This window comes from Microcebus murinus, chromosome 11, assembly GCF_040939455.1.
Source record: "Microcebus murinus isolate Inina chromosome 11, M.murinus_Inina_mat1.0, whole genome shotgun sequence".
Lineage (NCBI taxonomy): Eukaryota > Metazoa > Chordata > Mammalia > Primates > Cheirogaleidae > Microcebus > Microcebus murinus.
The window spans coordinates 93,606,944-93,633,009 of record NC_134114.1 but is presented as its reverse complement, the minus strand read 5'-3'; the positions used below and the strand labels follow the sequence as shown (position 1 = coordinate 93,633,009).

The 26,066-nt window shown below is 42.7% G+C and overlaps 1 protein-coding gene across 2 annotated transcripts in view; it reads right to left on the bottom strand.

Moving 5' to 3' along the window:
• Positions 1 to 1,322: 1,322 nt before the first annotated feature.
• The window catches only part of SNX24 (sorting nexin 24), a 140,575-nt gene continuing 115,831 nt past the window's right edge, over positions 1,323 to 26,066 (bottom strand). The window contains exons 4-7 of one of the 2 annotated variants that reach the window (XM_012788558.3): positions 11,704 to 11,798; positions 10,258 to 10,290; positions 9,660 to 9,724; positions 1,323 to 4,127 (exon numbers count right to left, since the gene is read on the bottom strand). In XM_012788558.3, coding sequence (XP_012644012.1) covers positions 4,060 to 4,127; positions 9,660 to 9,724; positions 10,258 to 10,290; positions 11,704 to 11,798 — 261 coding nt within the window. In that variant the 3' untranslated portion in view covers positions 1,323 to 4,059. The remainder of the gene's footprint in view (positions 4,128 to 9,659; positions 9,725 to 10,257; positions 10,291 to 11,703; positions 11,799 to 26,066) is intronic. The other variant, XM_012788557.3, reaches the window with a different exon arrangement.

The window sequence follows — 26,066 nt, the reverse complement described above, 5'->3', positions numbered from 1 at the left end:
GGTCTCAAACTCCTGGTCTCAAGCAATCCCCCCGCCTTGGGCACCCAGAGTGCTAGGATTACAGGTGTGAGCCACCTTGCCCAGCCAAGATTTTGCCCTTTCGTGACTGGCCCATGTATGTCACTTAACATATTGTCTTCAAGATTCATCTGCATTATACCATGTGCCAGAATTTCCTTCCTTTTTATCTGTCCATCCATTAATGAAGACTTGGATTGTCTCTACCTTTTGGCTATTATGGCTGATGCTGCTATGAACATGGGTATGTAAATATCTGTTTGGGTCCCTGATTTCACTTCTCTTAGGTATGTAACCAAAAATGGAATTGCTGGATCATATAGTAATTCTATGTTTTGTTTGAAGAACCGTCATACTATTTCCCGGAGGCTGCAACCATTTTACGTTTCCACCAGCAACGTATAGTTACAGGTGTTCTAATTTCTCCAGTCCTCTCCAACACTGGTTATTTTCTGTTTCGATGGAGGTCATCCTCATGGTGTGCAGCACTTCAGGCAGCCGTTATCAACTGATCAAAGCTGACAAGTGAAATGAAAGCCGTTCGTTATTTCTAAAGCGTGATCATGATATTTCTCTAAACTCTGATTATGAGATTTCAACATTTTTCAAAGGGAGCTTATACAACTGTAGGATTTGCCAGGCAGCGATGGTCGTTGTGTTACTGGGCTTGTACACACGTCCGACTGTTCGGAATGGAGGGAGGAGAAAGGACACCAGGGCCGCCAGTGTGCAGAGTGGCCGGGCGAGGGGGCGAGCCTGAGGGAGGCGCTGCATAAAGCCGCCTGGGAACAGCCCAGGCAAAACACCAAGCTCAGCATAGGAGAGCGGGGGCTGTCCCCACATCCTGGCTCACGTGGCAATGGGATTTCTTTTCCTTTTCTTTCTTCTGGTCTCTTCCTTCTACCCTTTACTTCTCTATTGCCTATGAATCCATGTTTTGAATAGTCTAGTTTTCTTTATATTTCCCCAAATGCAGGGTTCCGAGCATGAATCAGGGAATACCATTCACACTGCAGTCCATGTGAATGGCACTGCTTGGACTCATGCAGTGCACAACCTGCACAGCAATATGGGGCAGCCACGCCCAATGAAATCCAGGAGTGAAATATTATGAAATATTATAAATGTGCATTTATACATCTGACAGTCTTTAAATAAAAGTTTTTTCTGTTTTGGCTTTATAGTTTTATGCAAACTATTAATAAAATATGTGATGACACATCTATACACACAAAAAAATTATTGTCTATGGCATTCTTATAGAAAAATGAAAACAAATGCCCAGTAATATGGTACTGGTTACATAAATTATAGCAGATCCATGCAGCTGTAAAAAAAAAAAGAAACATATGTTATGTACTACTATGGAAAGGTTGCCAAGATACACTGTTAAATGAAAATAGGTAGAAAACAATGAGTACTGTATGCTACCATTTTTGTAAAAGAGAGGGAAATGGAATATATGTGCACTAAATGTTTAATATTTGCTTGCATGTAGATGAACTAGGTCTCAAAATATTAATACACACATTAAGTACAGTAGTTGCCTATAGGAGGGGAATTGGGTATATAGATGAGATCGGAGAAGAATTTCCTGTATATATATGTTTACATCAATATTTTTAAATTGATTTTCAACCATGGAAATATATTCCATCATCTTTCCAATGTGCTTTCCCAAGCTGCAGAGACAAGAAGGCTACCAGCTCCTCCCCAGACTCCACTGTAGCCAGAGATTGAGAATCAGTCTCTACAAACTGGATGAACTTTGAAGGGAGACGGAAGTGGGAGACGGAAGTGGGTGGATGCTATCTTCCTGCTGCTCTGGGCTGTGGGTGCTGGCGAGCAGGCCCATGGGTGTTGAGAGGCAACTGTGATGCAGCTGGTGGCAGCTGGACACCTTGTCCCAGTGCTCAGTAGCCAGCTTCCTGTGTGCTGCCATGAGGCAGACCTTGTGGAGTGTCTCCATGCCATCTCCTGGTATCTCCATGTCTCATGCAGATAACAGGCACCTCCTGATCCCACTTTCCGATCCCTGGACTGCAGCTATGCTGTTTATCTCAAGGGCTCCACTCGCAGCCTCACGACTCCCTGAATTCCTGCTTAGGCACAGGTGGCAGCTCCCCTGGCAGGTCGGCGCTGGAGGTTGCTGTGGCATCCTTGAATTCGTTTCTGGACACCCACTAGTGGTTCACTCCTCTTATCCTTCCAGAAGATTCTGTAAGCATTCAGTTTCTGATGTTACAGCCCTTTCTACTTAAAACACCTACAATGGTTTCTAGCTCCTGCAATAAGCCTGGCTGATAAAATTATATATTATAAATTTAAATAAATATAAAAACTGAAAATCATCACTAAAAAATTCTCAAAAAAGATTTCTTGAGCAGTGCACCACAATAGATGCTTGGTCTTTTAAAAAACTTATCTTGGTAAATCATCAAATATTTAATGAGTATCTGTGGGCTTAATAATAGATGAGGTAATTTAATAAATTATCCTGTCAGATTAGAAATTAATGTCTATGTGCATGTGTGAAAGGTTTTATGTGTGTGTGTGCATTTATGTGTGCAAAGAGACAAACACAATTCGTGCTTACAATAAAATCCTAGGAGCAGAAGATAAATACGTTTTATTCTTTATTTTTATTTAACTCAAAATAGCTAATAACATAAAAACATTTTAAAAATATCTTCAAAGTTTGACTAGTCAGTTAATTCTCGTTGATGACACTTGATTATTTAGTTCTTGCTTATTTCCAACGTGTATTAATAGTAACAGAATCTAACATAAAACATATCTTTAACAGTTTGCAGTAGGCTTAAACTTTTATATTGAGATCCTAATCAAAAACCATGACGTAGTTATTAGTTTTGATTTTAAATATTTTTCTCCCTCATAGAAACTTATTAAAAGTAATAACCATAAATAGGCTAGTTATTAATTGGTTTGCAATGAAATCGGCACATACATACAGGCAGTATATATGCGTTTACTCTTCACTATTCAACATATGAATGTCTGTCTGGTGTACAGTGGAGCTATATCATAACGTATTTAACTTACACTAACTAACTACATGAGGTCAGGAAAAAGGCGGCCAGAGAAGAGTAACCTGCCCTCCCAGGGCGTGGCGACACGGCCTGCTGACTAGCGCAGGCCTTGCGTGGAGCCCAGACGCCCGCCCGCCCGCGCCTTCCTCCCACGGGGCGGGCGTCTTGCAGGGCTGAGTGTGGGTCTAGTGTTCAAAGGTAAGTGCTGTCTGTACAGAGTGGCCCCTGAACACCGCTGGCTTCATCTGGTCTTCAGATGAAGAAACGCTCTTTCCTGCCCGCACTGGAGTGCAAGCCGGAGGAGGCGGGCGCACACGATTCCAACACAGGGCCTCTCTAAACGGCTTCCAAGAATCACCTAACAGCCCATTTTACCTTCTGTGCTGCTGTTAGGAGCTAATCCCTGGTTTGATGCAACTCCACTGTCACGTAAATTAAAATGCCGTAATATTGTCATGATAATTTAATTTCCAGTTTAGCTCCTTCCTCACACTGAGCGCGGTGTGTTTCTGTGACAGTCACTGGGGCCGGCACTGCTGAATGTGCAGTCGCTGGCGGAGAAAACCTCATGGTGAGAAGATTAGTGTGTCGTAAGATCTGAACAAAAAAGCTACCGAAGTTGATCAGTCTCAGTATGATTCAGGATATGACTTTCAATTAGCAAATGGTGTGACTGAAGCAGAGGGTGACTTCGCTGCCGCCAGCGCTCCCAGGGACCTGCTGTGGCCTCCTTTCTGTGGGTTTCTAAGTCGGCAGCTACCTCCTACTTCTTAAACACTTGGCCTTAGCCCGACCACTGCCCTGGTTTAGTTTCTATTTTTAAAAGCACCATTCTAATGGAAAGGTCCCTGCCCTGAATTAAGCTGGGACTGTGAATTCTACCACTAGCTAGAGCCGTTATGTCTCAGAGTTTAGGTTAATTTGGTAGGTATCGATTTCCTTGGCCGTGACTTCAAAACTTGCTTCAGCTTCTTGGAGCCATGCAGGATTTCTACCTGGGCTGCAGATGAGGGTAAAATATCCCATGGAGAACTCCCTCAATAACCACATTTGGAAAATCTGAAAAACAAGAGGAGAAACTGCTTTTCTTATGCGCCACAATAAAATAGAATCGCGTTCTGTAGAATTTAGCACGGCAAGGCCATCGGCGTGCAGCAGAACTGCAGCGCTGCGCGGCGTGCGTGTTCGGGGGCCATCTGTCACGCCCCCCCAGCCCCAGCCCCAGCCCCAGCCCCAGCCCCAGCCCCAGCCCCAGCCCCAGCCCCAGCCCCAGCGCTGCAGGAATGCACGGCCAGATTTGTAGCTTATTGATTTAAGGGATGTTCTAATGGTTAATGCTGCTGGGTCCCAGCTCTTTATCTGAATGTTTTCTCACAAGGAAGATGGATTACACTGGCAATTCAATTTCTAACAAAATCTCAATATACTTGAAGGAATTCCAAGATTTCTACTGGGAATACTTCGCTGCAGTTTTTCCATCGTGGTTTACAGCGGCGTTTAGGCCAAGTTGTCCTGAAAGTACTTGTTCTATTACGCCAGCTTCTAGAGAGCAGTGAGACGGGGGCCTGTCTTCCAAACTTAAAAGGGCAGATTTCTGACAAAAGCCATCCCGCCAAACTTGAATAATCAGCAGCATCACTACAGGAGAGACAAAGGAAGCCCAGAGGTGGGAGGCGTCGTGCCACATTGCAGTTACGACAGCAGGTAAATATGAATGGGTGACTTGGATGTGAGAACCGATCTGTCTCATGGTTCAAAGTTTGGTTTCTACACTTCAATCTGTACACAATTATATCCAGGAATTATGCTAAAGCTGCGCATTTTAAATAATACAGTTATTATATAAGAAAATTAGGTGGCCCAACATTTTAAGAACACAGTACCATGTCCGTCCAGCCCCTGTGGGGCACCTACCAGGTAAAACCACTATAGAAGGACCTAGAAGGACGGGCCTCGCAGGGAAGGCAGGGAGGCTGGGGTGCAGGCAGGGGGGCTGGGGCGCAGGCAGGGGGGCTGACTCCCAGGAAGACTGCAGCAGGAGGGGCCTGGGGGTTCAGAGACCTGAATGGAGGCAAGTGTCGCAAGGGGGACTGAGTGACAGGCGCCAAGTCACACCTGAGAAGAATGGACAGGAATTCTGGTTTTATCAAACGCAATGAGAAGGTACTGAGGGATCTAACGCAGAGGGAGACAGGATGGAACTGCGCTCTGAAAAGACGATCCCGGCTGTCGGCTGGAGAATGGACTGGCCCAAGTTCCGCGTGGACACAGGTCAGTTCGGAGCGGCTGCAGCTCAGGAGGGACAAGCCCCTGCAAAGTGGTGATGGTGGCAGGGAGGAGTTGCAGGGCTTTTCCAGAAAGGAAGGACATGACCCGGTGACAGAGCAGACGGGGCTAGTGACAGAAAAAGAGAAGTCGGGGCGCCTGCTGGGTTTCCGGCTTCCCCACTAGGAGAAGGGGGAGAGGACGCAGAACGGGGAGTAAAACCCGACGCCAATGCAGTCTGGGACTTGCTGAGTTCGAGGCACCCTCAAGACTCACCAAGGGGAAGCAAGTAAGTAGCTGGATACAGTGACAAGTCTCCCTCAACAAGCAGTTCCTGAGAGGCCTCTGTGTCCTAGATCAGCCGCTTAGTATCTGTGTGACCTCAGGTGAGTTACTTAACTTCTCTGTGCCTCCCTCTCCTCCACCGGAAATGGATCCCATAATAGTACCGGCCTTAGAGGTCACAGTAAGGACTGATGAGTGAAACAAAGTGCTCAGATCTGGGCTTGGCCCACGGTAAGAACCCGCTATTGTTACACAGCAAATACTGGAAATACAAGCGAGTAGCTGGCCTCGCCCATGCCAGGGGACGTATCACACGCGGGCAGGGGAGACCAGCAAATGCACAAAACACGTTTTAAAAACAACTCTAACACAAGAGGATGCAGTTACTTTTGGTTGCTGACACTTGATTTCTTAGTGTATGCCTTTCCCCAACATGAAGTTTTCATAAAACGTGTCTTTAAAAGCGTGCAATAGGTCTTACACCTGCATATTTCAAATCCAGTCAAAAACAATGATTTGGCTAAGTTAATTTTAATTTTAAATGTATTTGTCCCACATAGAAGCATATTAAAATCAATAGCCATGAATAGAGCTGTTGATTAATTTTCAATAAAATACCCAATAGGACACATTACATGCAAGGAGTGCACATGCCTTTATCCTTTGCCATCCAAAATATAAAAGTCTATTCGAAGGTCAGTGAAATTACATCATAAGCATATTTAGCTTAAATGGATTTGACGAAGTAAGTTCAGCAAAAAAGGACAAGAAGCAGAACAACACTAAATACTATGGGTAATTCTACAGCACTGGTAAGATGTCAAGCGGTGACAAGGGAAGGACAGGAAAAAAATGCAGGGCATAGACAGGGCTAGGGAGGGACAGGTGGGACAGTGAGGGAACAGCCTGTGTGAAGGTGCATCTGGGCAGAGACTTGAATGCAGTGACATCGCAGATGGGGGTGGGCTGGGAGAAGGGTGTTCCCAGCAGAGAGAAGAGCAAGTGCCAAGGCTCTGAATTTATTGTGTGCCAAGGGCTGAGCATACGCTAGACACTGGGGATTCAGAGGGTAAATGAGAGAGAGAGAGAGAGAGAGACAGAGAGAGACAGAGAGAGAGAGAAAGAGAGAGAGAGAGAGACAGAGAGAGAGAGAGAAGATAGTCTGTGACCATTCCTACAAAGGAAGCACACAGGGTGTTCTGATAAAGAGTGAACGGGATGCAAGTATCTTATAACCAGCTAGGGATCAACAATAAGACGAGCAAGGCTTTGGGCTTTTCTCCTCATCTTTTTCATTCAACTTTACACTTTGTATTTTGGCCTCATTATAGGCATGATTTTATACAATGTCCATTACTGTCTGAATTACTCAGGAAACCGTCCTTGCTTTTGATTCCCCTAAGAGGTGATGAGAAGGAATGCGGCTCGGGGTAGGCTTTCTTGTTGTTTTTGTTGGTTTCCGTTTATTTAATAAACACCCACCGTGGACGGGTGGAGGGGCTCCCGGGGGCTGCCTGAGAGGGCGCCAGCCAAGGTTCTCGAAAGCCGCAGCGTGCACACGAGAGCCGGCAGGGCGAGAGCCACCGTGAGTGGAAACAAGGCGGTGCCAGGTGGGGGGACAGCAGGTGCCCAGGGTTGGGGGGAGAGGTTACACATCCGAGGCCCAGAAGGAATTCCAGCGTGGCTGGGGCGCAGTGTGTGAAGTCCCAGTTGAAACAGGAGCCCAGGGCTAGAAATGACAGTAAGAGTCTGGGGCTGGCAGGGAAGTGTTGGGACGGAAATACAACATTGTGACTCAGCTGTACACCGGGGTAGTCACAGCCTTGAACAAGGAGGAGATTGTTTGAAAGAAACAGTGAGAAGAGGAGAGGGCTTTCAAGAGCCCTCAGGGAACTGCCAGAGATTGGAAGAAAAGTGAGAAAGCCAAGGAGAGACAGCGTTTGAAGGAGGGAAGGTGGTCAACATGTCTAAAACTGGTGAGAGGCCAGGGGAGATGAGGACTGAAAAATGTCCACAGGGTCTGGCCACACTGAAGTCACTGGGGATGTTGGCAAGAGTTGTTTTGAACTTCCCAGAAAAATCAGAACAAAAACAAAAAGCATATGCTTTTCAAGCTGTTAAGAGAGTACTCTCCTGACTTCTGATATTAAAAGCTAAGGGATAATATTTGATTATTAGCATTTTACAAAAGGATGATGTTTAATTGTCAGATCTTTAAAGACAAACACTCCTCTGATTTTGTGAGGGGCAGTATATCCACGAAGATATTTCCATATTCAGTATTCTCTGGAATAATAATTTGAGCATCTTCCTAGGAGGCTTCATAACACAGAAATGTGATGCAAGTAAAGTTTCTCTTTAGATTAAATGTTAAAGATTTGCAATAATATATCATTAATGTAGCACTTCTAAGACAATAGGAATCTGATTCTTGAAACTGGGTTGGTCAAATTCCAAAAAAATAGATATGGCGACTGGCCCTCCCATACCTGTTCCATTCTACCCATCGAACCCATGATTTCCACTTACTCTCAAATAGGAATCCCCTTATTTTGCAAGTCTTCATCCACACTCCACGCTACCAATAAACGATACCTACTCTCACTCTTTCTAGCTCAAGATATTTACTGCTGATATTCCTTCCCAGAAAGTTTCTCTTGCTCGTTGTTGCAAGCCAGGTACAGAGCACATGGTAGGTGCTGCTCAATAAGCCGAAGGAACTGGAGTTAAGGGTCACAAAATATCTTCCCTCTTCCATCAAGTATCCTGGCTGTTCTCGTCTACGGTGATCGCCGCACTCTCTATACTTCTATAGGAATTTCAATCAGATGCATGAAATATCTCCATTTTTAAAAGATAATACTTTACAAAACACTGCCTATTTAATCTAGACTAGGTTGCATCATGAATATTTGTTAAATATAACATTTTAACATCAACTAAGATAGCATGCATATTTGTTAAACATGGGGAGCAAATGCTATCACTGCAAAGATCTTGTCGCAAAAACACTATGAGATCATACTGTTTTATAGCAAAGGTAGCTCTCTCTGATCAGGGTGCTAGAAAAGGTTCCTCAACAGAGGAGAGCTGTGTGCTGGCCACTCTTCTTTAAACTGGCAGCCAAGTGGGTGATCTGGGTACTTACATCCTTGCCGCATTCCCCTTTCTCTCGCTGGTGATAAACTTTTATTGTCAGAAAGTAGGAATGGTTTCAGTGGATCATCTATCCATTGCTATTTAGTGACTCTCAGAAACAAAGGCTGAAAATTCACTACACGCAAAGAGCACAGACAAGAACTCAGGCTACGAGGGGTCCATCCATCAGCCATCTGACCCTGGACAAGTCAGGGACCTCTCTGAGCCCCAATTTTCTCATTCAGCCAATGATAATACCTGCCCTGCCTAGTTCATATGGTTGTTAAGAAAAATAAATGAGATAATGTCTGAGAACATACTCATATAGAGCTGCACAAGAGGACACTTTGCGAGGGACTCAGAGGAATCTGAATTTCTTGGCACAGAGAAAGGCCTCAGGCTAAAATATTGATTACAGTTATAGTTAGTTAAATCAATTAACTATATTTAAAATATACAACTGTTAAAAATATATAGTTGACCATCAAAGAAACTGTAAGCTAAATGGAAACAGAGATACACTGGCAATATGTGTACACTACTTTTGGAAAGGGGCTTTTAAAAAAAGGATTAGAGGCTTGAATTTGAATTCTGGCATCTGGACAAAAACAAGCAGAGGCCAAAATAACATTACCAAAAAAAATTAAAGACGGTAAATACCTTCCCCACTTATTACTCTAATTCAAAATAGCCCAGGAAGAGAGAAAGAAAAATTACATTTCCTCCTGAAAGGCTGGCCCCAATTAAAATTCTAAATGTCTCTTACACCAAGAGCACTGGTTTATTGGCAGATTATTAAGCCCTGGACCAATGTCACTCTGTTAGACCTGTATTAAAAACGCGGTTTATGTGGTGCAGGGTCAGATCAGTAAAGAGCTGTTAGCAGATGACAGGTTTGATTACCGCTGGCTGCAGGCAAGACGTATGGATCCCTGAGGAACAGCAGCACGGGCTGGTGGGACAGTTTGCTGGAAAGGTCAAGAACAGGCATGTCAGCATCAGGGGACGACGGTAAACAGAAAACACTACAAACTAGCTTTGAGGGGATCAAACTGCTGTGCGGGGATGTCTCAAGGTTTATGCATCTAACAGTGTGAGTGAGTAACAGAATAATAGCAAACGCAGTTACGGAGAGCAAACTAGCACTGCACTCCCCGTCCAAACCTCTCTTTGTGGAATTTGAAGCAGATACACTATCTAGACAATAAATCATGGCTGAAAAGTGCTTTCTTAAAAATCCAGTTACACGATTACGGATAAAACATTCTTATTACTCGTATGAAACAAGGTAAGGCTCTAACTCCTTCACTCCAAATTATGACTGGTTACTCCTCTAAGACCCTATCAAATATTTATAATCTTAAAACCAATTTTTCGTAACAAAGGTTTTCAAGAAAAACATGACCTAAAACACTTACACTGTGGGTGCCTGAACATTTAACAAGCGCACAGTCCTATCCCTGGTCTGTACAACCCTTGAGTGACCAGTGTTAGTTCTTACCTTGACTCTTCAGACTCTGTCTCATCAAAAGATCTAGAATTTTCGTAAAGGGGGGGGGAAGAGAGAGAAAAAGATCACATAAGCTGGGTCAATGTTTATGCCAACAAAGGAAAAAACAGCCAGTATTCTTAGAGCACTGAATTGGTAAACATTAAAAAAAAAAAAAAAAAAAAAAGAGCTGTAAGTTTTCACTGAGCCACAGAATGGCTAATGTCTCACCCTAAAGAATCTTTAGACTGGGATATTCTTGGATTTCCACTTTCCTGAAGATCACTTAAAAATCCCAATGTTTTATTACTACTTTTGGGCTTGTGTAGTGGAGAAAAGATTTTGCTCACTGCCATTGCTTATATTTCTTCTAAAAAACACATAAACGCCTAACGTCCCAGTAAATGCAGACAAGTGGGAACAGAACGCACTGAGCCCACGGATTATTTAGGGCGTGTAGTGTGTAATTCATGCTCTGGGGTGAGTGGGACCTCGTGGCCCTGAGTCAGCAGCGCAGTGCGGAGCTGACAGGTGTCCGTGACCTCTCGTCCAGCAGACAGCTGGGCTTTACCGCGGCCTTGGGAGTGTCTGCAGGACGCTCCTGCAGTCAGTGCGGCTCCTTCGGGCGGGTCTGGAGGCAGCGAGAAAATAGGTACAGCCCTCTTCCCTGTTCGGGTTCTCAGGGAGTTTGTGATGGCTTGTTTTTCTGTAAATGGGTACTATGCCAAGGGTGCTGTCGACGGCTCTGAGGCTGCTCAGCCCAAGCCAGGTGCCCACCGATGGGCCAGTGGCTTGTTTCAGAGTTAATTCTTTGGGTGGTCTTTTCCTGATTGCTGGTGACATCAAACCTCTGGTTCCTTGGTAGATAGAGATTAGGGTCTGCCACCCTGGCATAGAAGTTCCGGAGGGAGAGGCGGTGGAGGAAGAAGGCTCTCGCTGGAAGGCCTGGGTTCTGCCAGCTACAAGGCAAGAGATCTTAGGAAAGGCTCCTAATCCTTGGGTCTCTGTTTGCTCAACCACAAAATGAGGGGATTTAGATTAAGTCATTTCTAAGGTCATTTATAGATTCAAAATTATATGAGGATGTGTGCCAAGAAGATATGGACTTTGCTTGAGTATCCACACACAAAAATTTAGACCCTAAACAAGCTATCTAGATCCGTAGTTCCCACCACGTAACATCACTCTACATAACAGCATAATTTAAAAGGTTGATTCCTTAAGTCTAAACATGAGTTACTGAGCCTTGGCCCCTTGGCCAAGACAGGGATGAGGATTTCAGAGGAATTCCTTTGAGCACAAGCAGGGGGCGAGCAAGTGCTGTCCCAAGCCGAAAGAACGGGCATGGCCAGGCTGGCCGTTCTGGCACCACTCTGGGCTATTTGTCAGGCCCACTGGTAATCGGTTATAGAAGAGCGACTTAAAATATGCATCCAATATGTAAGCGACAGTTCTTACCCACAACTTTCTGCCTTTGGAAGAGAGGGCAAGTGTCGCACGTTCAGAAAATCAAGGAACAGTTTGGGAAGTTCTTCATTTTCTAAAATGACAGCCTGTGAAAGCAGAAAACAGAATTAGAAACTGCAGTGAAGTTTGCTAGGCGATCAATCAAACGAACTATTTCAAAAAGTCATAACCGTCCATCAAAGTTCCTGCCAGCAACATTCCTCACAATCAGTATGAGGAGTGGTCCCCATGTCCCCACCAAGGATTCGGGCTGACACGCATGCTGTGCCGTGCCAGCAAATGCTGCATTTAATCTATTCTCCCATTCAGCCAGCACTTATAGAGCACCTACTGCATGCCAGATACTGCCTAGGGGACAAGACAGCCAGGAACCAGTTGGACATGGTCCCTGCCTTCAAGGAGATTCTAAGCCAGAGTGAATATTTCAAAACCTGGAAACAGCAACAATACTGCTAAGACATGTAAATCAATTTTCCTTACTGAGTGATAAAGTGGTCTGGGGTGTGTGCATGTGTCCACAGGAGACCACTGTGATTAGGAAATACTATAAATGGTTTTTCTAACTGGAAGATTTAGTCAAGACCCCTCAGCCATCACCTGTTTCGGCGTTAGGATCAACTGACATTTATTGCCATCTGGACAGCTCCACTTAAAGGGTCACTAACAACTTTACCGCTAAAGTGTAAATCAGTGTATATACTGAAAAAAAATCTATAGCGTTCTTCCATTTAGGGAGCTCTGCTAAATAGTTGGCATAATGGCATAACCACGTCAGTACTCAGAGATCCAAATCATGCAATTTCAAGGAGAAATCTGATGGATTGCTACAGAGTCCATTTTCAGATCTGTGTATTTTCAAAAATCTGGCAGAGTGTGTGAACTGACTGCACATTTGCCATCTCCCTCTCCCCTTTTTTCCAAAGACAACACAAGAAAAGCATCAAAGATTATATAATAATCGCTGAAATCAACGTAACTATTCTTTCTTTTTTTTTTTTTTTAAATCAACATAACTATTCTTAAGGGTCATTTTTTTTATAACTTAACATGGGTAAGTTTTGTCCAATGAGCACATGTTGTTTTAAGAGCAATGAAAATTGAATGTGAAATATCAATCACACAGCTGTTCAGGAACATTGTAAGCTCATGCACAAGATATGTTATTAGTAACAAAAGCAAGGTCAAATGATGTGTATCTTGTGTATACTTAGTTTTATATAACATCTTGTTTTTAGCCATAGTTTACCTACTGAGTTGCCCCATTTCTCACCAGGTTTTGGAATACTGTCACCTGGTCTAGGACATATAAACGGGGTGAGTGACTGCACAGGCTGCCAGTCCTCCCAGGCTGCCCTCTGCTCTACCCTAGCACACAGCCCTCTTGCGGCTCTGTCCTAGGGAGACAGCCTGCTCTATATGGGGCTGCTACTGTTCCTGACATAGCCCTCTGTACCCACTGAAACTTAAGGAATCAAAGAGAGAAGAGAGGTGGGGGCTATATATTTTCATTAAATAAATATTTACTGGGCATCTATTATGTCAGGCACTGGGATATGGCAGGGAATACAACTGGTCCACTGGAACATGGGCTGGTGGAGAAAACTAGCTATAAACAAGTAAATACACACACGAAACAACAACTTCAACTTGCCTTAGAATATAGTGATACAGATATACACATTCTCTAAGTGTTTTCCCATCCATCCATCCATCCATCCAACCAACCATCCATCCCTCCCTGTGTATGTATTATGTTTACTTTTTTCCTGATTATAAAAACAGAAAAATGAAAAGTTTAGAAAATAAAGATAAAACAAATGCCTCTTCTCAGAGGCATAATTTCATTACTATTTCAATATAATTTACTTAATTCATTTCACCTTCATCTAAATTTTTACCTACCCAAGGAAATTTTTTTGGTGACCAGAGGTCATGGTTTCAGTGCCCAGAACTCAGAAAGTTCTAAGAATCATCACACATATTAAACTCCAAGGTATTTTTACTATGATACAAGTTTCAATGATTACCTACTTTTTCTAGATATCTGTTTAAGAGGATGATATAATATCTATTTGAATAATAAAGCTTAATGTTGTAACACATATAGACCTGTTCCCCCAGGCAATAGTTTTAATTATCTGTACAAGTGGTAGCTTTCAGATTAAAAAAAAATTGGGGGAGGGTGTAACATTCTTATCTCCACCCCCACCTTTTTAAAATAAATTAAATCAATAACAAGTGTGGGACACTTTTAATGACCTGAACTACTTAATTTCCAGGATCTTCAGACATGTCATCCATCACAGCAGTATGGAGGAAGACATCTCTTGAGTGTTCAGGGGTTACTTTGGTTTTATTAATGCAAGATTTAGGGAATTTTAACAAGGTGAATTGTTTATTTGCCTTGACAGATTGGCTTACAATGCACTGGCTACATCTACGGCATGATCATTAATGACAAAAGACAGGCAAAAAGCTGTTTACACTGCAACACAGGGACAGAATTAATCCTGCTCAGCCTCCCCAAACAGAGTTCTCCAAATAGATGATCACATTGCTTTACGTAAGCTATACTGGCAAAAAGGAATATAGAAAACTCCAGAAATGTATATTGATTTTTTGTTAAATTTTCACTGAATATTCTCAAATAATATTTTCCATAAAACAATGACCAGTATGTACTTCAGGATTTAGTTATAAAGAAGGCAGCACTGGGGGTTAGTTAAGCCTTCAGTTATGTGGACGGGGACTATTTCCCAAACCCTCTTTAAAAGCTTATAAGAAAAGAATTAATACTTTAGTCCAAACAGAGATAAAGTGTAATATAGTAGAATTTACCTACGTTACTATATTATGTACAAGTGAAATGACTGTCATTAATTAGTGCAGACATACAAAAGAGAAATTAAATCAGCTCAACCAAATCTTTCTGTTCGTAAACACATGATCTCATTCGTGAGACACGGAGCAGTGAAGCGGGCCTCACAACATGCCATTTGCATCTTCTTATTTCCCGAAAAGCTTTTGCTCCTAGGAGCTGCCCCTTCTTGAAGCTGCACCCTGGGTCGCCTCATAGGCTTTGGACCCTTAGTCCGGTTTAAATCACCTAACTTTATGCAAGAGCTAAGCTCTCAATTTTTAAAAACAAACCACAGTTTTGAATGTCAAATCCTACTTCCCCATGGCTTTACCTCATCTTTATTTTTTATTAATCTTCAATAGTTAATCATTTTCATTCTTTAGAGACCCTATGTGGTGTAGGAGGTGTCTGGGCTTTAGAGAAAGGCCCGGGTTTGAATCCCTTCTCTGTCCACCTTAAGGGGTTGTTGTGAGGATGAAATGAGATGTCTCCAAGAGTCCCCGACACACAATTAGCATTCAATAGGTGTTAACTCTCTTTCCTTTGAGTATTTTTGTTATAATGATTCTCAACAACCTATTTCATTCATTTTGGAAGTTTAGATTTTTGTCCATCTGGTGAACAGAGCTGCTTAGCCCTCTATAATTCGGGGATTCTTTGGAAAATCAGATAAAAGCTGAGTATGTGCTTGCCAGAAAATACACATCCACAGAATTGTGCTTTCAGTGACAGGAGGTCCACAGGCCCCAGAGCCCAGCCAGGGACACCTGCTTTTAGCTTGGACGCGGCAGCAACACCTCCGGGCCCTTCTCTCTGGCCTGGAGCCCGGTGCACTGTGGGGCCGGTGCTGCTCCCCAGCTCCCCAAAGGACTCGCTGGCCTTCCCGTTCCACTCCCCTCTCTGTCGGTTGGAGCCCGCTGCAGGGTGTGCTGCCTATTAGAATTCATTAATGTGTTCAGATCTGGGCTGAGGCTAAAAATACTTGTCTAGCAGTGACACTACCATGGCAAAGGATTCTATCTGATTAGACCAAATCTACTGCTGTGCCAAGTCTAGAAGGTAATTCATATTCATGGTTTCTGTGTCCCCTATACATCACTTGAAAATGCAACAATCAGTGGTGCAACAATCAGTGGGTTCCCTAACAAAATATTAGGGAAAACTCTACTGCCGCTGGTCAGGGTGGAGCTGGTGAAGCTCTCGTGGGCTGCACCTGGTGTGAGGGGCACTTTGACCCACAGGGTGGCAATGGGTCCCAGCCCTGGTGACTCTGGTGGCAGAGTTCTGGCACTGCTCATCCTGTTCCCAGAGGCAAGTGGCACACATGGCCCAGCAGCTAGTTTATGCAGTAAAACACCAGAATCCAAAATGAACATGACAAGTTGGAGAAAGAGCTAGAAATAAATCTCATTACATTTTACAGGTATATGTACTGAATGAAACTGTAAGAGGCAGAATTATCCAGATGCAAGATGGAGAGTCGTTGTGTAATGCAAGGGTCGGGGGTCTCAAGTGGTAGGTCAGCAAGAAGTGTTCCTTCCAGGAGGCGTCCAATAAGCTGAACAGTCCTCTCACCCACTTACTGCAGTGTTATCAAGCCTCCTCACTCTTCCCCCCTCCAAAAAAGAGAAATAAGAATAAACCTAGGAAGAGCTAGAGGCAAGCATTGAAAATAATTAAAGAGGTCATCCAACAGCAGGTACCAAGCACAGAATGTGGCAGTGGAGGACCAAGGGGACAGCGATCTTTAAGTCAACTAACAGTTCTGTTAAGGAAGGTGGTGGCTGGTTAGCCAGCATTTTCAAAGCTGCTGGAATAAGATCTACCTCTAAACTGAAGCCTGTGCAACAAAACTAGCAAAAGTGGCACAGGTCTGGGAAGAGCAGGCAACAAAGAGTGTCTAAATACTCTGGGCTCTTTAATACACATGCAGATTGGAGATGCTATAGAATTAACAGAAAAATGCACTAAAGAAATTTCCACCAAACTGGTCACTTAAGAATGTATGCAGACTAGGCCAGCGTGGTGGCGCATGCCTATAGCCTGTAATCCTAGCACTCTCGGAGGCCGAGGCGGGAAGGTCACTTGAAGCCGGGAGTTGCAGACCAGCCTGAGCAAGAGAGAGACCCTGTTGCTACTAAAAATAGAAAAATTAGCCCGGCCTTGTGGCAGGTGCCTATAGTCCCAGCTACCTGGGAGGCTGAGGCAGGAGGATCCCTTGAGCCCAGGAGTCTGAGGTTGCTGTGGGCTATGATGATATCAATGCACTCTACCCAGGGCAACAGAGTGAGACTCTGTCTCAAAAAAAAGGAAATTGAGCCTCACTCCCCCTACTTATTAAAAAAGAGAGAGAGAAGAAAAAGAATATATGTAGACTAAAAATCAGGTTATTATTAAGATACACAAAGGACATGGGATTAAATGAAAGAATTATAACAAGTGTGTGATATATTGTGTGACCTACTTTGATATTACTACACCCAACTGTGATAAATATTAAAAGTGAGTGACTGATGTATTTTATAAAAAACAACAAAAAAAGTTTTTCTTTATACAATGTTACTCATAAGAATAAATGATTTCCCTTAAAATAAACCCCATAGTCCTTCAGAAATATCATTCTAGAAGACAAATAGGAAAATCTTACACTCTATGAAAGCATTTACAAAAAATTGCCTGAATGGGGCAGAAAACAACAGCATCGCCACCAGCAGCCCCTGCAAGCTCAATGTTTACTCCGGGAGAAATGTCTTTTTTATTGAAAAGGTGCAATTATCATCATGTAACACAAATCACAAAATCCCAATTTTTCTACCTTATCAGCTTTATAAAATCATGTTCCCAAAGGATACCATTGATTAGTTGCACATGTTCTTTCTGTGACATCCCAAATACTTAATTGTCAGTTATCTTTTCTTCTTCACTAAGTAAAATGCAGTCACAAAATTACAGAGGGACTTGTTCTGCCTTAACCTTCGCAAGATGCCATCATGCAGTAGAAAACACTGGTAAAATATCACAGGATAACGCTGTCCGACAAGGGAGACATATAAACACTGTAATGATTTCCCACGAGTTTCCATTTTAGAAAATTGTCACTAAGGCGAGCATAAACGGTGACACATCTCCACCGAGGACACGGTGAAATCGAACGCTGGCATTCTAGTTAGGTCCAAACCTACCCGGCAGCCAATTATAACAGGAATGGAACATCTTGTTGAAAACTTGGACAAGACCACTTTCCTAACCTTCCAAGATCACTGCACAAAGCTGTGTTGTTTTCGCTGATTTGATCCTTTTATTCCCTTTTCAAGACATTAGACACACACGCACATATTTCTTCCCATTGTCTATCAAGGTTGTTTTAAACTGGAGGGAACTTCTCTGTCACAAAAGCCAGGGTACTGAACTAAGTCAGGAGGTTTACAAGAGTCTTTTAAGCCCTTTTCCCATTCCATCTGGTTTGGTTTGAAATGTCCAATTGTTAGGGTGACAGGGTTCACCACGACAGTTTTTCCTCTCTTCACCAGGAACGATGCTTCATACCATATCTACTTCAGAGGCGCGGCTGAGAGCAGGGAGGGAGAAAAATCAATGCCTCCTCACTGCAGTGCGTGGGCTGCAGTGTCACTGTCCTCTGGGACCCAAACCCTCTAGCCCACGGATGCTTCGTAGTCCTGTCTTCTACTTAACCCACTTCCCTGTGCTTGGTCACAATTTTACAAAATGAGCCATAGTCAGGTTAGCAAAAGAATGTAAAAAAAAAAAAAGCTAGCCAGTAAACAGATCCAAGAAGGATCATGATAATCTGAAAAATAAAAATCAGATGTGCTTCTGAAGAACCCACTGCACTATGCAACCTTCTTTCCACAGGTGACACCACTGCTGAGACCTGTCTGCCCAGCGCCTTGGTAAAAACTGCAACACTCTTGGAATTTAGGCAGACATCTGTTATGGTTCCACGGGGCTTTCTAGACTATCTTGCAAGAAACCCAAGGACCGGCACTAAAAGCTGAATGCTGTATCTTTGTGACTGTGAATTGTGCTGTGATAAACATAGGAGTGTAGGTGTCTTTTTGATACAATGATTTCTTTTTTCTTGGGTTAATACCAAAAGTGGGATTGCAAGATTGAATGGTAGATCTACTTTTAATTCTTTGAGAAATCTCCATATTGATTTCCATAGAGGTTGTACTAACTTACATTCCCACCAACAATGTATAAGTGTTCTCTTTTCACTGTATCCATGCCAACATCTGCTGCTTTTTGAGTTTTTAATAATGGCCATTCTGATTAGAGTTAAGATAGTATATCATTGTGGTTTTAATTTGCATTTCTCTGTTTCAACCCAATATTAATCATTTCATCACATAAAATGATTCTGTTATTTCACAAAAAAAGATAACTTAGCCCAACTTGAAGGTTTGAGTAAAGTAAAATTCAGTGGAAATCAAGAAGGGAGAAGGGGGTAGAAAGGGAGGGGCAAAAACCTACCTAATGGGTACAATGAACACTATCTGGGTGATGAGCACACCTATAGCCATGACTAAAGCATTACAAAAGCAACCCATGTAACCAAAAAATGTGTACCCCCTTAATATTTTGAAATAAAAAGAAAAGAGATAGGAAGGACATTCCTAGTAATAGAGCTGCACCCCCACATAGTTTACTTTAGGGTAAATGAAGATAAAATAAGACTATTTCGACCAGGCACAATTCACAATCACAAAGATACGGAATCAACCTAAGTGCCTAGCAACCAATGAGTGGATAAAAAAAATGTGGGACATATACACCATGGAGTACTACTCAGCCATAAAAAAGAATGAAATAATATCTTTTGCAGCAACTTGGATGAACTGGAGGCCATTATCTGAAGTGAAATAACTCAGGAATGGAAAACCAAATACTGCATGTCCTCACTTATAAGTGGGAGCTAGGCTATGGTTACCTGTGGTCACCTAGAGTGGTATAATGGACAGTGGCGACTCAAAAGTGGGGAGGGGGGAAGAGAGGTGAGGGATAAAAAATTACCTATTGGGTCTAGCATACACTATTTGGGCGATGCATACACCAACAGCCCAGACTTCACCACTATACCATATATCCATGTAACAAAGCTCTACTTTTACCCTCTCAATCTATTGAAATTAAAAATAATAATAAATAAAATGTAAACAATACTAGGTTAAGTCATATTAACTTTCAATAATTTTAATCTACCAAATATGGCAATTTTCATGTGGTTTATAACAACAATAACAATAATATTTACTTAATGTCTACTCTGTGCCAGGCTATCTTATTTAATTATCATAATACCATGAGATATCATCATTATCAAAATTTTACATATTAGGAATTTAGGGCTCATAAAGACCAAATGACCTGTGCAAAGTTTCTAAGAAGATAGATTGGAACCTAGGTATCTCTAGTTTCAAAACTACTATTTGGATGATGTACTGATTCACTGATTCATTCATTCATTTACTCACTCATTCCCTAAATATTTATTGACATTTACTACATGCCCAATAGCACTATGCTACATAGTTTAGTTTTTTTTCTTATTGAATTTTATTGGAATCTTCTGTATTTCCCAATATATTTTTTTGATTTTATTTATAAGCTTAATTTATTCCAGAGATGAATTTAAAGAAGCCATTCAAATTGGTTCCCTTAAAATACATCCTTCATTTTCCTCGGATTTAACATTTAAAATTTAAAATTATTAACATCTGAACTAATTCTTACAAGTACATAAAGATTTCCAGAAGAATAAATTCTATCAATTTCTCTATTATATTTTTAAAAACCTGAAAGTAAAACAAAACCATATACAAAAGGATTTGGCCTCATAACATTTCAAAACCTGTTTGACAACTTCTGACCAACTCTTTTCAGCAAATGATTGGGTAAAATTACTTTTAAATCACATATTATACTCATTTGATACATTTAAATTACCTGTGCGGTGAATAAAAGTGTGCCTTATAGGTAACAACAGAATTTTCTTGATGATACAATAGAAAAAGACCCAAACAAACAAATTCTAAGAGCAATTATAAATTAGCTATTAATACTTACTTGTAAGTAAGATCAGGGGACTAACCCATCTGAATATTAGTATATCACAACAAAACAAACCAAAACTGATTTAATAATTCAAATAAAGTGGAAAGGCACTAAATTAAATACAAATTATAGAATATGCTTATGGAGGCATATTCTTATTACTTTAAAGAAGAAATATTAATCACAACTAGGCTTATAAGATATTGCCTAGAGATAGCCTCAGGAGACTGGTTTTAATGAAAGATTTACAATTAGCATAGCCTATGTGTGTTGATGAATTGATGTTTTTAAAGTGGTTAAAGCACTTAAAAACAATTTGTTTTCTCAAGTCCCTTACACATTCCCCCAACTACCTAGTTCATTCCTCTAGTTTATTTGGCATTTTCTTTCTTTATATACTGTACACTTTGACCCAGCTCCAGCACAGCTGGGTTTCAACGGGTGTAGTTTAGATCAATGAGGCCTTCTTAGGTATACACATTCTTACTGCACTATAGTTAAGACATAGTGTACTGAACTAACATCAATTTTTTTTAAATGGAGACCTCCAACACCATTTTATATTTGTCCAGTTATAAGCACTGCAGCGAGTCACCTGTCTAAATGCTACAGTAATGCGATTAATGTTTTTACATGAATTTAGGAATGCTAAATGAGCAAAGTTCAAAATGCACAGTTCTTAGTGGGAACACAATGGGAAATAGCTACAGAAGATAACAGATTTATTTCAAGATGCGTAGCTAGTCCTCAGAGAAACAACACAAAGAATGAACAGTAGCACTTGTGGAGATGGCTTATAGGTCTAAAGTTAGAAACAAATCTATCAAGAAAGGTAGGAGGAGGCGCTTGGCCTCTTGACTGCAACAGAAAACGCAGCCAATGAAAAAGTTCACATAAAACACACAGGTAAGTGTAGTAGTAGCCAAAAGGGACAACACCTAGGGAGACAGAACACTATGGAAAGAGAGATGAGAAATTAGGCCTATATAAGCATGACTGGCCATGACTGCACAGGAAGGCCAAGTCGGGACCTGTTCTCTGAGTTCATGGAAAGAAGGACATTACCTACTCTAGCCCACATCTAACACCGAAGTAAATCATCCCATAACTTGGAGTTAAATTATAGACATTTTTCGGGGCCCTATACCCAACAATGGACATGGAGCCTTTCCCACAAGTTTTCTAGATTATATCAGCCTTTTTCTGATTGGCTCCCAGATGTCCCCAGGAGGGAGGAACAGAATGATTTCATGGAAAGCTGCTCCACACGTGAACACCAACACCCAGATCTCTGCCTGCCGTCGGCCACTGGAGGCTGAGGCACAGCCTGCTAGCTGTCTACCAAAGAGCCATTCTCCCCTTCTTCCTCACTAGCGGAACACCAATTTTGTTGGGGTGTGTGGCAAGTTTCCAAGATACAAAACAAGCAAACAATAGTAACAAAAACCAAGTGAAAATAACAATACTCGCCACTCACAACACTTCCCAACAGAACCCCTCCCCAGCATTGTCCCTTGGCATGTGACACAGATCTAGCCAATAAGATGTCAATGGAAGTCACTGGATGGGACTTCCTCAAAGTGAATGGTGAGGCTCCACTGGCCCTCCTCCTTTTTGCTCATCTCCCCATCCCTTTTCTCGGTCCTCTTGCCTGGACCATGGGTATGATCTTTGAGCTTAGCTGTCATTTTGCGATTATGAGGGAAAGGGAAAAAGAATCAAAGAGATCTAATCCCTAATAACCTTGAGCCAGTGAACCAAAACCCACAATTACTTACCACTGTACTCCTCAATGCTTGAGAAAGAGAAATCATAATTTTAGTCAAGTCCTTGTATTTGGGTTGTTATCTATGGTAGAACACAAGCCCTACTGATACAGACCTCTTGCCTCTGCAGATTGTAAAGTCCTATTTTTGGCCCCATAGAACAGAGTACTGAGTAGAATACTTTTTAAAAAGAGAGAAAGAAGAAAAGGGAAAAAAAAAACAATTTTGATATTCTTCTTTTTTTTTTTTTAATTAGAGATGGTGTTTTGCTACATCGCCCAGGCTGCAGTGCCGTGGCTGTCCATAGGCATGGGCGCTGTGCACTGCAGCCTTGAACTCCTGGGCTCAAGTGATCCTCCCACCTCAGCCTCCTGAGTGGGTAGAACTACAGGTGTGCACCACCCTACTTGGCTCTGATATTCTGTCTTTAATTTATGACCTTAGTACTGGGTAGAATACTTGGGGGGACAAAAAGAAAAAAAATAATCCTGATGTGGTATTTTTAATTTACTACTTTAAAAAAGTCTATAATGTAAAGAATAGCATATGAAAAATCAATTAGGTTCACACAGACATTGCACAGTCTATAAAAAGCAAGGAGTAATACATGAAAAACTTATATACCTAACTCAGTAGGTAAGAATACATATTATGGGGCAGTAAAGAAATCAAGCTTGTAGGTAATGAGATGAGACTAAACACAGAAAAATGTAAGTTGATTATTTGGAAAATTTCCTCCTCAACTGGGTCTTTTAAATAAATCATACACAGTATCCCCACGGAAATGGAGTGTTTCATTAAACTTACTTTACGAAGGATTGTCTGAATCACTGTGGAATGAGCTATGGGGAGTAATTTAGCATTGGATGGTGGAAGAAAATACAATCCTACTTAAATAGATCTTTTTAATCACAAATTTTATGATGTTTTAAAAGCTCTTTGAAGAGCAATTAATGGGAAGAAATAGTAAGGATTTACATTAATATTCTAGCAAGTTAAAATAACTGCATACATCTTTAAGCAGAAGTTTTCTATTTTGAAGATCTTAGCTAAGTTTAGGGGAGAAACACTAATTTATTTTTTAAGAATAAAAAAGAGGCTGGAAGATGTGCCTCTGGCGTCCCCGGATAACATTTTTGGATTCATTTCCCTCCCTGCCATGGCTGGCCCGGGTGCACAGCCCTGTGAGGGGCTGCACGTCACTGGGCCTGGGCAGGGGCTTGGGAGATACACACAGATCCCACCAAATACGATGGAGAGACCCACCCGGACAATGTGGACAGCTGGTGGGTCTGCGCACTGACCACTCCCGTCGGCAGACGCGCTGCACCGGGCAGTGGTCTGCTCAGCCACCCTCACAGCCAGCCTGTCCCAACCGGGGGAGGAGGCCAGGGAGTCCCTGACAGCTGTGCTCCTCCTTCCCGCCAACGCACTGCTCTGCGCCGCTCTCTCCCAGGCCCGGCTGGGAGAGATTGCCCCGGCACAGCCAAAGATTTCACAGTTAACTGTGAACTGACAGGTAGTTTTAGTTCATAAGAACTGCATGCACTTTCGAACATTTACTTACTTAAATTGTTTGGAATTAAATGTTGGGCTCATTTGTTAGGTTCTCTGTGCTTCAATTTCCTCATTTATAAATAAGGGTCAATAACAGCATCTATTCAGAGGGTACAGTCATGATGAAATGAGACTCACGCTTATGAAGTTGCTACAGTGCCTGGTATGTGGTAGTAATCTAGTAAATATAGAATACTTACAAATAAATACTTTAAAAATAATAAATGAATGCCGGATATATTTAATAAATATAAGCTATTATTAGTATTATTAGATAAAAAATAATCTATTACAGAAGCAACTTAAATAGCTGATTTAAAGAAAGAGAACACTTTCTTATATGGTTTAACTTATATCGTTATTAGCTTTTCTGTAAAACGCTTGTGTTTGCTATGTAATCCAATTATATTGTAACTTCCTGGCCCTTGACTGTATATACACAGGCTGAAGAAAGTGTCTGTTCCATACACTTTGTACACAGAGTCCATTTAGTCAGATCATCAAAGCACCACCTCTGTGGGCCAGTAGGCTCAGGCCTGACCTGGCGCTGCCATCCAAGGCCCCGCCCCTCCACTATCAGCGAGACCTCGGATACCCTGACCCGCTACTTTCCCACTACCAGCAGCCCTCACACTTTCCTGCCCTCCCTGCCCAGTTTAAGGTTCCGTGATCTGCCCTCGGAATCCATCCCCTGAAACACCCCAACCCCACCGGCCCCGCTCCCTCTGCTGTACTCGGGACAGCCGGGTCTGGCTGCGTCTCAGCCGTCTCTTTCCCGCGCCTCAGCTCAAGCTGCAGAACACCGTGAGAAAACCACGCGGCACAAACAAACTGGTTTCACTTAAAATTCAAGCTCCTATCCTCAAAATACTGTCCAGCAATCTTGTTAGTTTTCTCTAGAACAGTGGTTCTCAAACTTTAGTCAGTATCAGAAGCACACAAAGGGAGGCCGGGCATGGTGGCTCACGCCTGTAATCCTAGCACTCTGGAAGGCAGAGGCAGGTGGATTGCCCAAGGTTGGGAGTTCGAAACCAGCCTGAGCAAGAGCGAGACGGGTCTTCCGCACCCCACTGCACCAACCCCACCTACGGTGCACCTCCATCAGCCTTCTCCTCCTTCCCTGCCAGAAGCCAATCCCAGGAGCTCAGCTCTGGCTCTCAGCACCCCCCTTGCCTTTCTCAAATATTTATTTCTTTAGTTATTGCTCTTCTCTCTCTTGCCTGTTCACTAAGTATATCCGTCCGTCCATTCACCTATCTGCCACCACCTTTCTATCATCTCTGCTGAGTCATTCCTATCAACATGTAAACAAGCACCAGAATCTCTCCTCATAAAACAACAGACAAAACAAAGAAACCAAAAAACCCCTCAGAGGCCACAGCCCACGTTCCTGCTCTTCCTGACGGCAGTTCTCAAGAGATGCTCTCTCCCTTTCTCAGGTCCAGCCCGTTCATTCTGCTGCCCTTCGGTTTCCACCGTCCTGTCCTCTGCTTGGCAAGGTCACAGGTCCCTTTCAGGCTGCTGATTTCCATGGCCACCTCTGTCCTCGCCTGCTGATTTCCATGGCCACCTCTGTCCTCGCCTTGCTCGACCTCTGCACAGCCACACTCGACCAGACAGCCACTCTCCCACTTCCTAAAATTCGCACCATTTCTTCTACGACTCTTCTGAGCTTCCTCCTCTCACAGCCACACTCTCCTTTGTTGCCTCCTCCTTTTCTATCAAACCGCGGGGACTTTCAAGGCTTAGCTGCAGCCCTCACCTCTCCCCTCACTCCCTCTCTCCTCAGGGCCCTGACTGCCTGGGTTTTCCGACCTTAATGCTGATGGGGTGTAAATTCACGTCTCCCGAATGGACGTCTCATCTGGGTTCCAGACCCGCAGAACCAAACGTCTAGCTAACATCTCCACCTGAACTTCTCACAGACAGCTCTCCTTCAAAATGTCTAAAGCAGCACTCAGTATTTCCTTAAACCCCAACAAGACCCCTCCCCTCCCGCCCCGCCGCTTTCTTCACCTCAGCAAACGAAGCATTGTCTACCAGCGTCCCCTCCCTTACCTGCCCCACGCAGGCCACCAACTGCGCCGCCCGGAGTT